Source organism: Diplodia seriata (assembly GCF_021436955.1).
Source record: "Diplodia seriata strain FDS-637 chromosome Unknown scaffold_4, whole genome shotgun sequence".
In the NCBI taxonomy this organism is placed as follows: Eukaryota; Fungi; Ascomycota; class Dothideomycetes; order Botryosphaeriales; family Botryosphaeriaceae; genus Diplodia; species Diplodia seriata.
In genome coordinates this window covers 2,729,027-2,741,590 of record NW_027117311.1, presented here as the reverse complement: position 1 = coordinate 2,741,590, position 12,564 = coordinate 2,729,027, and the positions used below count along the sequence as shown (strand labels likewise).

The following is a 12,564-nucleotide window of genomic DNA, read 5'->3' as shown; positions in this document are numbered from 1 at the left end:
GGCGGCCGAGGCGGCGGAGATGCGAAGAAATAGTACTACGCAGGAAGCGGCGGCGAGAGAGGGTAGTGGTGGTGGTGGTGGAGAAAAAAAGCAGAAGACCGCCGCGTGAGAGGGCGGAAGTAATGTTACTGGTGAAGGAAATCCATAATAGAGGGAACGGAGTTCATCCACTCACAGGTGAAAGGATATAATACTGCCCCACTCTAGATGCGGGGGGAAGTTCCCGGCGGAAAAGCTGATAGCGGAAAAAGAGCTACTTAAGCAATCCCTGCTCCGCAATCGCGTCATACCTTAGCCCTTGAAAGTGGATTGGCCTACGACGTGCGCCGAGCACCACAAAACCACAAAAGAACAGCACGCCTCAGCTACACACAAATACCTAAGAAAAAGAAGGGAGAAAACAGAAAAGGACATGTCAAACCCATCAGACCAATCCCCGGAGGACGCCCCCTCCTCGGACTACGACCTCACCCACCCGCTCCCCACCTCCACAGGACTCCGCCAAGGTCTGACGGCTTACGGCGACGCCCACTTCTCCCTCTTCCTGCGCAAAGCCTTCATCAAAGCCGCCGGTCACTCCGATGACGCCCTCTCCCGGCCCGTCATCGGCATCATCAACACATCCTCAGGCTTCAACCCGTGCCATGCCAACGTCCCGCAACTGCTCGACGCGCTCAAGCGCGGCGTCCAGCTAGCCGGGGGCCTGCCCGTCGAGTTCCCCACCATCTCACTGCACGAGTCGTTCGCGACGCCGACGAGCATGTTTTTGCGCAACCTGATGAGCATGGATACGGAGGAGATGGTGCGCGCGCAGCCACTGGACGCGGTGGTCATGATTGGCGGGTGCGACAAGACGGTGCCCGCGCAACTGATGGGGGTGGTGAGTGCGGCCAAGTGTCCGGCGCTGCCGCTGGTGACGGGGCCGATGATGCCGGGGAGTCATCGCGGGGTGAGGGTGGGTGCGTGTACGGATTGCAGGAGCAATTGGGCGAAGTATAGGGCGGGGGAGATAGATATGGAGGAGATTGCGGGGGTGAATGATGAGTTGGCGCCGACGGTGTGTGTTTCTCGTTCTCCCCTCTCCCATCTTTTAATCAGATTAAAGAAAGCGGAGTGGAAGAGCTGGAAGTCATGCGGGATCGAGAAAGGGGAGAAGAAAAGGCAGAAGCATCTTAAGTGGACCATTCAAACTGACACCACCACCACCCACAGTCCGGAACTTGCGGTGTCATGGGCACCGCCAGCACCATGGCCTGCATCACCGCCGCCCTCGGCCTGATGCCTCTCCGCGGCGGGGCCACTGCGCCCGCCGTCTCCGCCGCACGCCTCCGCGTCGCCGAAGAAACGGGCAAGAACGCCGTCTACGCGGCGACGCACAAAGACCGTCTTTCCCTTCTCCCTACCAACATCCTAACGCGCGAGTCCTTCCTCAACGCCATCACCGTCCTCCAAGCAATCGGCGGCTCCACCAACGCCGTCGTCCACCTCCTCGCCATCATAAACCGGCACCCGACGCTCGCCGGGACCATCACGTTGGCCGACTTCGACCAAGTGGGCCGCCGCACGCCGCTGCTCGTCGACCTCAAGCCGTCGGGCGCGGGCTACATGACCGACTTCCACGACGCAGGCGGCATGCCCGCGCTCCTCCACCAACTCCGGCCACTCCTCCACCTCTCAGCCACAACCATCACGGGGGCCACTCTGGGCGAGGCCCTCGACGCGTGCGGCTTCCGGCCGTTCGCCGCGTCGGCCAGCGTGATCCGCCCGCTGTCCGACCCGCTGTACCCGGTCGCCTCGCTCGTCGTGCTCACCGGCAACCTCGCGCCGCGCGGCGCCGTGATGAAGGCGTCGGCGTCCAAGGACCGGCGGCTGCTGCAGCACAGCGGGCCCGCCTGCGTCTTCCGCGACGCCGCCGACCTGGCGCGCCGCGTCGACGACCCGGACCTGCGCGTCTCGCGCGACTCGGTGCTCGTCCTGCAGAACATCGGGCCGCGCGGCCACCCGGGCATGCCCGAGGCCGGCCTGCTGCCGGTGCCGCAGAAGCTGGCGCGGGAGGGCGTGGAGGATATGGTGCGCGTCAGCGACGGCCGCATGTCCGGCACCGCGGGCGGCACCGTCGTGCTGCACGTCAGCCCCGAGGCGAGGGAGGTCGAGAGCGTGTTGGGCGTCGTGAGGGACGGGGATGTCATCAGGCTGGATCTCGAGGGGAGGAGGCTGGATGTGCTGCTCGGGGAGGAGGAGATCAGGGGTAGGATCGAGGAGAGGAGGGAGGCGGAGAGGAGGCGGGCGGAGGCGGAAGAGGTGGACGCGGCGGCTGCGGGGAGGCCAAGGGAGGTGAGGAGGGGGTATAGGGCGCTGTATGATAAGTGCGTGAATCAGGCGGACGAGGGCGCGGACTTTGACTTCTTGACCGCGCGGGGGATATGAAGTGCGAGTGTAGCAATCGAACTACGCACCATTTTTGGTGGACATAGGACTAAGTAATGTTTTTGTATACAATAGTTTGGGGAAGGCCAAAAAAAAAAAAAAAGCGAACGAAGATGGGAATGTTTTGCAGGAGGTTGCCTATGTTCAAAGCCAATCGTGTCAAAGGATTGTCCATTCCTCCCCAAGAAAATGCACTCAAACACCATATTTCAACTTGACGTCCCTTTTCCAGTCTTCAATGCTCTTCCGCTCAGTTCCCACAAGGACACAATCCAAATTGACAGGCTTGAAGCTTGGTACCACCAAGAACTCGTGACTCTGGTCGCAGATGCGGTACTCGATATTGTCGTTCGGACTCTTCAACTTGCGCACACAGTCCGCGCAGAAGATGGTGCGAATGCAATCCCGGCAGATGTGCATGTCACTCACGTCTGTCCACTGATGATCGCAGTTGTCGCAGGAAGACTTCAAGCGCCCTCTGAGGTACCTGATCTCAGCAATGTCGTCCGCCTTATCCGGGCTCACCCTTTCCCTTTGCAAGGGACCAATGAGGGACTTGGCGGCAAGTGCGTTCTCGTCATCGTCCATGTGTCCGAGCGTGTTGGAAAGTGAAGTGTAGCCCTCCCAATCGTTCTCCGGGTCAGCATCCCACAGGATGTTCAGCGCAGGGCCGACGTGTTTGGCTGCGAGCTTCGTGGCATCTCTGCCCAGTTTGTCTGCAAGAGCCTTGTCCTTCGTAACCTGCTGAGCAAGATGATAGGTGCGGGCAAGTAGGACCTCCTCGGAGCCGGTCCACTGGAACTCGGCGCTCTTTCTTTGAACGAGGGTTTCCAGCTTGGACACGTAGACACAGCCACCCGGCGTCTTATGGAAATGGTTGTCTCTGGCCAGCTGAAGGTACACGGACGCTAGCTTGAACGACGTGATGCGCTGGATGTGTGAGTCCTGGGGAATGTCGTCGTCAAACACGTTCTGCTCCCAGATCTCAAATGCTTTCCGGATGTCCTTCCCATCTCTGTCTTTTTGATACCACAAAGCCAATCCGTAATAATGACGGAGGTAGAGCAAGGTCTCTGATCCTGATGGACTTGCATTCACTGCATCTTCGTAGGCCTTTTTGATCAGTTCGAGTCTTCCCTCCTTTCCCGCAGCCAGAGTGACGTCATGATGGAAGGTTGACGATTTAGCAAGGTCCAGAAATAGCTTCTTGAGAGGCGCTCCCTCGCTATCTCGTGCCGTATGTCCTTGGTACTCCAGCAGCCTAATGATATCTGAGAATTTCCCCAGATGCTTCATACAATGAATAGCTTTCCCGGTAGTCTCGGAGTGAGTGGGCCAGCTCCTGAGGAACTCTTGGTATGCGTCCAGGGCACATTGCGGACCACTCTTGATTTTTTCACTTGCCTCCGCATAGAGATAGATGATTTCTTTCCAAGACATTCGAAGGTCTTGTTGAAGCTGCTTGTTGTCTCGGAACTTATCCATCACAGGGCTGAGAGACTCGATTGTGGCTTTGTAGTCGCCGTGTGCGTGGTGCTTCCGGGCGATGCACCAATCTTTCATCCAACCATCAGGGTCGCATTCCTGGGCCTCATCAATGGCTTCATTGAAGTATTGGAAGCGCATGAGGGTGTCAAGCAGTCGCATGTTTGACACTGGATGGCTTATTCGTGGTCCTATCGTAGACACGGCCCAGTCGAGAGCTTGGGAGATATCGTTTAGAGATGGGTTGCTCTTCTCCGAATCCTTGTGGCTATTCTTGTTGGCACCTTTAGGATTATCTGTTTTCTCCTGAACATATCCCAAGACCCACCAGAAGGTTTGAGCAACGTCCCAATCCTGATGGAGAAGCCATTTCTCAGCAATGAAATGGGTAGCATCAACAAAGAGGTCTCTGAGACGCCTGGTCCCGTAAATGATCGTGTTGATGAGCTCTCTGCCGGCCATGTCAACTCCGGCAACGACTTCCGGGTCTTTGAACCACTGCAGGGTGATACCCGCCAGGCTGATTTTGTTTTGTTTTTGTGGATGGTAGAGCCACTTGTGTCGGATCCTTTCGATCCTCTCCGCCGTCAACCAACGTACAACACATTTTCTGTTCTTAAACAAGCCGAACAACAGCTTGCCGATTTCCCGTCTCTTTGGAACATCCACGTAAGAGAGTTCATGCGGACGGATCTGCGAAAGGTGCCAGGGAAGGCGCGTGATGGCGAGATCAACGAGTGGCTCGGCCTCGGCTTTCACCCTCTCGTTGTCCGAGCAGAGTGCCTCCAAGCAAGTCAAAATGATCCTCGAGTGCCCATCCACACGGTTGAAGCCAATCGTCTTGCCGGGGTGGCGTTGAAGGCTTTCAAAGAACTCCTTGAAACCAAAGTCACCGTACAGCTTTTCATCACAGACAGTCAAAAGAAACTTTTGCACCATGGAAACTTGGAGATGGTGCACCTGACAAGCACTGTTGTGAGACGACATGCCAAGAAGGGGAGATATTGCCGCAGATATCATGTCTTGCTGAGCGCTGACAGGGGTTTCTTCTTCCGTTTCTTTCGAACTTTGGGCTTCTCTGTTGCCATTCTCTTTCTTGAAGTACTTCATTGTGTGGTACGAGCGCACCGTCATGCCGTCAACCTCCAGCAATGGTGCATATCTCTCGGTGATCAGGTACTGGACTGACTTCAACGGGTTTTGTTCGTATTTGAGAAACAGAACGGCTTTCAGCTGCTTCATGGTCGGCCAATCGTACTTTGGCAGTACGATCCAAGGGAGGATCTCATTGAGGCTGTCAATCTCATGTTCCGTCAGAGTCTTCTCCATGTTGGACAGTTGGCGTCTGATTGTCTCCTCCCGTGGCACGCGCAGGCGCTGCGGGTCTAGGATACGTTCGATATCTTGCATTCCCCGTGCATTGCCGATTTCCTTGAGGGTGAGGTTCAGGTTCTGGTAGTCGCCGTCTGTGTTTTCCAAAAGAACCTTTTCGATGCGCCGCTGATACGCCTCACTGTCGGATGTTCGGTCCCAAGTCCGGCTGATCTCCTGCGTCTTTTTCGAAACGAACAGCTGGAGGTCTGATTTGTTGTGCTCGTTGACGGTCAACTCCGTCATTCGGATGCGGGCATCAAAATGTCTCCTGAGCCCTGTGAGATCGGCTTTTGAGCCTGTGAGGAGGAACTTGATAGAGGATCGTCCGTTGTCAAAGGATGAGACGTCACTGACAATCTGGGAGAACTCGTCGTAGTCCTCGCTGACATGGCCTATCCCATCGATGACGATGAAGACCTGGTTCTGGGTCTGGGATTGCTCCAGATAGTCCAATATCGAATCCTTCCAAAGCACATGCGTTTTGGATGAGGGCAGATGCTCGACCTGCTCGCACTTCCGCGAAAGGAACTTCGCAAATGGTTTGTTCGTTTTGTTGACGGACAGCTGCCACAGTATGGCGCGTAGGGCGTTCCTCATGGAGCTGCTTTCGCGCTCATCTTTCTTGAAGTAGTAGAAGGCAACGAGCCTTTTGAGGGTTGGATCATTCGGCCGCTGTTTCAGCAGATGGTTGATGACAGCGGCACACAGGTAGCTCCTCCCGTAGCCATCGTCGGCCCTCAAAGCAAAGACGGCAGGAGCTGAGGCGTTTCCGCCATTCTCCCAGTCCCTGAAATCTTGGCGCCTGAAGAGCCATTCTCCGGTTGACTCGGCAGTGTCGTTCCAGATAGCAGTTTGTGTATCATGCCAGTTGTGCTTGGTTCCGTCGATATCCAGAGCGACCTTGATCGTGTCTCGACACTGGTCCATGTCCTCCTGTTCCTTCTTGCTTTCCAGTCTCCTGAGAATGTCATGCATCTCCTCGAGCCTTATGAATCCGAGAGCCTGCAGCAACTTGACTTCGTTCTTTTCGAGTTTTTCCATTTCGTCGAACTTGTCGGAGACGCCATCATCGACGCGGACCGCTGCTTTCGTTAAGCGTTTGAGCCTACCTTCTTTGGACTTCCTGGTGAAGTGGATGCATATCCAAATAAAGCATTGCAGCCGTTCGTGTATGACTCTCCTGAGTTGCATGAATCCAGAATCGGTTGTGTTCTGGAGCTGGTTGGAGGTGCGGTAGATGTCAAAACATTCCAGAAATGGTGCGATTGCATCAAAGAGATCGGTGATGACTGCCCTCTGCTTTTCGTACGCCCAACAAGTTTCAACAAGGTACGAGACAGCAGTGAAGCAAAGACTGCTGGGTGGAAAGGCCTAAGCTGCAGCGTTAGCCGATTTGAATCCCTGGCCGGAGCGGAGGCTGACCGCGGAGGCGCCCGTGGCAGCCAGATCACCAAGGGCTTCGATGCGGTCTAGAACTAGCCTGACACTTTCTCTGCGCGCTTGACGTTGGCTCTGGCTGTCTTTTTCATCGCGCATCTTGTCCAAGACATCTTTGACCGACGGGGGATTCCCTCGAAGGTTCATGTCAGTGGCCTTCCGGTAGCTCTCTGCCGCCTCGTCCCACATCTCGTCCAGAGACCTGCCCTGTTGTCGCTCTTCCATGGCATCGGGAGGCACAGCGCCTGCAAAACGAAGAGAATATCAGAGATGGCGAAAGTGTTGGTAGGCCTCCTGCGAGATGGGGGCAGCAAAGCTAAATAGAGGGGGCCTTTGGGAAGCTGACCATGCGGCTGAGTTGGGGGCTGGTTGCGTGAATAGCGTGGGGGCCAGCCAGCGTTTGGACACGGGTGGCACAGCGGGTACTACACACGCCAGCAGCCGAACGGCCTCTTCCAGTCTCTTTTCCTCAGGCTCCAAGGGGGCGCAGGTGCTTGCAGATCGCTTAAGAGAGCGAAACGTGTCGCTGAGCGCAAGCAGGAACTTCCAAAATGCTTGCCAATGCGCCCGCCCACCAATGAAGGTCGACATAAGCTGTGGTGGTGCTCCGCCGGAACGAGTAGACCCCCTGGTGTATATGTTAACTGATGTTGAAGGGGAAGCTGCACATTGGCGGAGCACTTACGCTTGCGAGATTCCATAATTGAACTTCTCACGCCCTTCAGTCCAGCCCACCCGGCACCCAGGCCCGACGATTTTACTAAAGCTACCGTTACTAAGATCCATGGCACATATGATTGATGTTCGGATGTCAAACCTAGGGCGTTAATGACGGCGGCAAATATGCGGCGCCTCCAGGCTGTCCTTCACGTGAAGATGGGCTCGCAAAAAGCGAAGCAGATGGTCAAGGCCTCATTCTCGAGAAGTATACCAGCGGTGGATATGTTACTGAATGCTATCAATTGTGCAGGACGATGGGTCGAGTCTCTCCTCGCCGGTCGACAAAAGACGTCTCTCTCTACATGCCTTCTTCTTCGACCTTCTGGTGTCCATCATGACGCATTCTCGCTCTACACAGAACGATCATTTTCGTAGATTCCCCCAATCGACCTCGCCTATTCAGCAAAAGGTCCCCGCAGAAATGCTAACACTCATCATCTCAAAAAAAGCAGAACCAAGACGCCGAAATAGAGGAGTACTAACTGAGTCCCGAGGCATCGTCGTCTCACGCCCTTTTTGTATCCACACCAATCCCAAAGCACACTCCAAGATGACCGCCAAAGAGAAGGAAAATAAATTAAGCCGGGGTGCCGTTCAGCTCGTTCATTCGTTCCTCCTCCCTGGCCACGCGCGCTGCCTCGGTTTCTCTTCGCAGAGCATCGAGGTTGAATGTGTCGTTGTCGTCGTCGTCCGACTCCTCCTCGCTGTCGTCCTCCCATCCGCCCTTTTCGAACAGTGCACGGCCCGTGGCATCCTTGAGCTTCTTCGCCTCCTCCTCGGCCGCCTTCTTGTCCATGCGGTCCTTCTTCCACTTGGCAAACGACTCGACCGTGACGGGCGTGCCGGGGCCCGTGAGCTTGTGGCGCTCTGATTCCAGGAAGTCCTCGAGAGTGAGCGTGTTCATGGGGTTCTTGTCGTTCAACGCTTTCTCGGCAGCCCGCTGCTCCTTGGTCTTGATGACGAAGCCGGGCGGCAGGGCGTGCCTGTACATGCACTTGTCGCCGCCATTGGGGCAGGTCCAGAACCAGCCGTACTTCTGGTTCTCGATGGCCTCGATGAAGAATTTGCACACCTTGTCCGTCGTCGTCCGCGGGTTGCCGTGCTTGGACTTCACGACGTCGCGCAGCTTCTCCTCGTCCCACTGGGACATGTCGTCGTTCTTCTTCTCGTCCTCATCCTCTCCCTCGCGCGTATCTGCGTATAGGGACTTCTTCTCTGTCTTGCGCTCAATCGACAGATCGTGGGAGAACTTGCACTTCTTGCCTACAGCCGCTCCAGATTAGCAAAGGAACCGTTCCCTCCGCAGGCCTCTGTCGGAAGATGGCCTGAAATGGTCCCGTAAACGCACCTTTGTCGCAGTGGCCTTTTTTGTAAAACTGGCACAGGATCGTCTTGGGGTCCACGCCGAATGGCACCTTCTGCACCTGGACAGGCTTGAACAACTCGGCAGCCTCCTTGCGAGCCTGCTCGGCCGCCTTCTTCTCGGCCTCGCGCTGCGCCTTCTCGGCGTCCTTGCGCTTCTGCTCGGGCGTCTTGGACGAAGATTGAGCCTGCTGGATTTGCTTAATCTGTCTTTGCGCGGCACCACCCTTTTTATTTTTCATGCCAAAGGTCTTGTCGACCGACGCCGTCTTGGCGGGCTTGTTCTGGCTCTTGTCCTGCTTCTTGGGCGGCATGATGGCGGTGTTGGGGGGTGATGTGCCTGGGTTAATCGAACGTTAAGGTTTGTGGATCGGATCGCCGCGATCGAGGGCGCGAGGGTGGACGACAGATGGCGCGCTGGGGGGAGGATACAGCCCAGGGAGTGTGGGTGCAGTCGAAAAGATGTGGGTGACGGGTGGAGTCGATGTCGGACGCGAGGATGCTAGACAGGCTGCAAGGCAGGGTGCGCAAAGGCAAAGATTCAGACGATGACGGAGGCAAGCTGATTTGGTGGGGGCACTGGCGCCGGCCTGCTGCGGAATAGTTAACCCGATCGCCGAAGCAGAACCTAGGCTGTCGAAAAGTAAGGCGGCGGCGCGCTGTTGGCTCCTGCATGCTGGCTGCTGGAATTCGTGGCCGGGCCGCGCTTACGACTGCCGCGTTGCGGTGCAGCTGGCCGGAGCTCGACAAGTGAACAGATACATCAATTGCTCTCCACACATCCACCCGCTCCCGCCGCCCCGCGACGTCGCTCTTTATTCCTCCGTACGCACGCGCGCCCCTTGCCCGCACTTGCTCCTCACAATTGACCAAACCTCGTAGATCCAGAGCCCGCAGGTCCCATACCCTCCGAGCACCCCCGGACGCGCAAGCAATCGCCCACCATGATCACCGACACCTCCCTCTACACGCTCGCCATCTTCCTTGGCAGCGCTGCCATGCTCATGATCGTCCTCTACCACTTCCTCGAGGTCAACGCCAATGAGGGCGAGGCTCTGACCAACGCTCGAAAGGCTGACGCCGTTCCCGCCGCCGGCAAGGCTAGGAGCTGAGTTGCGCGGATACTTTCGTGACGCGGAGATGATATGATGAGGCCCGGGCTTGGTGCTGGAAGAGGCAAGGCCTGTCGCATGCCCTGCGAATGCTGCGAAGGCATTCGCCGGGGCCAAAGTGAGCAAGCAGACTGGAGGTTGTTACTTGATGAGGATTCCGAAAACACAGCCGTTGAGGATACCAAGTGGAAACACCGATTGCATGGCGTTGGTGAAATATTAATCGAGACTTTACAATTCAGACTCGCCCCAGGGTCCTTCGAACTAAAACTATGTATTTGGACCTCCGCAGTTATGCAGCATCTCATCGTACACGGCCCACCTCAAAAGCAAAGAAGCTATGGTATCTCTCGCAGTGATGCAAAAGAAAATAGCCCTAGAAATGACTTTGGGACAAGCCTTCTGGTGCAATCTCGGCCGTCGCGTTCCATGGGATCACTGCGTCATCTTAGTCGCTGTCGCTTACGATCTCCTCGAAGTCCTCGTCGTCGATGAATCCCATTCGCCTCTTTTCGTTGGCGAGACGGGCACCTCCACGATCAAGACCCGGTCCAACTAGCTTCTTTTTCCTCTCCATTTCTGTTTGCACATCCAGAGGCCTTTGTACGTCTCGCTTTGGCCTGCCCGGGCCCCTGGGAACCGGCGCTGGTGCTGCCATAACCACATCCACTGCTTCCCTAGATGGTGCAGACACAAGTGGCGTAACGCGACGCCCTGTCTTGCTGTCGGACAGATATGCTTCACTCGCGGAGTCATGGGACTCTGCATTCCACATCAGTGAGGTACATCGAAAAAGTTGCAAAGACAAGAGCAACTAACCCGAAAGACCACCTGCATGGCCGTCTCCGAGTTCCCACGACCTCGGCCCCAGGTGGGCGAACTTAACATGGTCCGTCAAGTCCTCCTTGACGCGGAAACCGTTCGGTTTGCCTGTGCGCTTGTCCATGTAGCGCTCATTTTCTTCGCAGCCGGTCCAGTAGCAGGGCCATTTCTGTTGCGCATTTTGACCGTGGTGGAATTTTTCGACATGCTTGGTCAGCGTAGCCATGTTATGCAACTCCGCGCTGCAGCCTTCCCATTCACACTTGAAGACGCTGTAGGAAGATGGGGCCTTCCTGTTGGTCACAACGCTGGGTGAACGGGACTCAATCAGGACCACGCCATTAGAAGTCTGAGAATTGCGTAGGCCGCTTGGGCGTGATGCCGAAAACGGCTGGGGTGATGAGCCGGAAGCCTTCGCTATGGCCTCTTTCGAGTGAATGGACTTCCGCCAGCCAACCGGCCTTCCTTTCTTCTTAGGCAGAGGTTGACCATCAGGTCCGAATCCATTTTGGCGAAAGGCCGCATATCCGACGGAGTTGCTTGTCATTGGAGAGTGAGCTTTGTTGGGGGTATTGAATGTTGAAGAGGAAGCAGCGCGTTCGCGTTCCGTGTCGCGCATAGACGGGGTGGCACGTGCGTCACGTGCGGCTTCGGCTCCTGCCGTGCTGGATTTTGGAGGGCGGCCTCTGCGGTTCGGGACTGACTGAGGAGTAGATGCCGGCATAGGTCGTGAGGGCATCGCTTGCAGACTAGCTGACGTTTCCGGGCCGGGTGGCGGAGGATTCGGTTCATGGTGAGCTAGGCGCGGACGCGGCTGCGGCTCCTCTTCCTCATCGTCGGCATCTTCATCCTCTAGCTCGATTACGTCAGGCGCAAGCGCCTCTGGAGGCGGATCACCTGGGTCGATAAGATCCCATCGTAGCGTGCTCAGATCCGACATGTTGTCGACTCTCTTGAAATTTTCCTTGAGGATCTCGAGGTGTCCATTCAGCGGCCTCATCTCCGGATGCTTGCCAGTTGCGAGCAAGACATCGCGAGCGATGGTTTTGATTTCGTAGGCCGACCTGCGGAGAGCGTACTTGCGATTCAAGGTTTGTACGACGTCCATGTTCTTGGCCTTGTCGTCCACAGGCACCATGGTTGGCAAGTTGCTCGAGTTGGGCGGGTGTTGGCGGAAGACTGACTCCGGTGGAGCGGCCCAGGCAGGCGCAATGTCGCTGTTGAAGCCCGTCTGCTTCTTGGCAGGCGGCTCTTCCTCGTCGGAGAATTGCGTCAAGTCGACAATCTCACTGAAGTTTCGTTTTCTTGCCGCATCGGCTTTTGTCGCTGGCTTTTGGCTGTCTTCCCGCTGCGACGACCCTTGCCTGCTTCCAGAGTTGTGCCTTTCATGCCGGCCATAGTGCATTGGCGCGACAGGGACCTGTGGTGGTGGTGTCGGTATTGTGGTTTGCGCACCAGGAACAAAGTACGGGCTTCGATACTGAGGTTGGTCCAGAGAGGGGTAAGGTGACTGAGCACCTTGTGAGTGTAAGTGTTCACCCACAGTGCTCGGGTGACCTGATGGAACATTCGGATAGTTTCCAGGATGACTAGTTTCAAGGCCTGGGAAAGCTTGCTCAGTACATGTAGATAATAGTCACACGTTTACGGAGACCTACCATGGTACTCTGCGCCCTGGGCATTCTCTGTGTAGGGTGGGGCCTGCCGATGATGCACGTCAGAAGGGACGGATTCACACCCACTTTCAATGCTCGACATATTTTCACTTACTGCTTTGCCATTGACTCGGCCGGCTGAGGGAGGCTGCCCCTGATTTTGACCTGGC

At 56.3% G+C, this 12,564-nt stretch overlaps 4 protein-coding genes across 4 annotated transcripts; 1 reads left to right on the top strand and 3 right to left on the bottom strand.

Moving 5' to 3' along the window:
* Positions 1-871: 871 nt before the first annotated feature.
* SLS55_004703 (uncharacterized protein) lies at positions 872-2,427 on the top strand (the record flags this gene model as incomplete). Its single annotated transcript, XM_066776159.1, has 2 exons — positions 872-880; positions 1,213-2,427. The coding sequence occupies 2 exons, from the start codon at positions 872-874 to the stop codon at positions 2,425-2,427; spliced, it is 1,224 nt and encodes a 407-aa protein (XP_066634040.1).
* A 195-nt stretch (positions 2,428-2,622) lies between these two features.
* SLS55_004702 (uncharacterized protein) lies at positions 2,623-6,948 on the bottom strand (the record flags this gene model as incomplete). Its single annotated transcript, XM_066776158.1, has 2 exons — positions 2,623-6,582; positions 6,709-6,948. The coding sequence occupies 2 exons, from the start codon at positions 6,946-6,948 to the stop codon at positions 2,623-2,625; spliced, it is 4,200 nt and encodes a 1,399-aa protein (XP_066634039.1).
* Positions 6,949-8,020: 1,072 nt separating this feature from the next.
* On the bottom strand, positions 8,021-9,119 carry TMA46 (Translation machinery-associated protein 46; the record flags this gene model as incomplete). The annotated part of the gene is made up of 2 exons (XM_066776157.1): positions 8,021-8,706; positions 8,792-9,119. The coding sequence occupies 2 exons, from the start codon at positions 9,117-9,119 to the stop codon at positions 8,021-8,023; spliced, it is 1,014 nt and encodes a 337-aa protein (XP_066634038.1).
* Positions 9,120-10,365: 1,246 nt separating this feature from the next.
* On the bottom strand, positions 10,366-12,421 carry SLS55_004700 (uncharacterized protein; the record flags this gene model as incomplete). The annotated part of the gene is made up of 4 exons (XM_066776156.1): positions 10,366-10,496; positions 10,737-12,159; positions 12,195-12,341; positions 12,398-12,421. The coding sequence occupies 4 exons, from the start codon at positions 12,419-12,421 to the stop codon at positions 10,366-10,368; spliced, it is 1,725 nt and encodes a 574-aa protein (XP_066634037.1).
* Between the last annotated feature and the right edge of the window lie 143 nt (positions 12,422-12,564).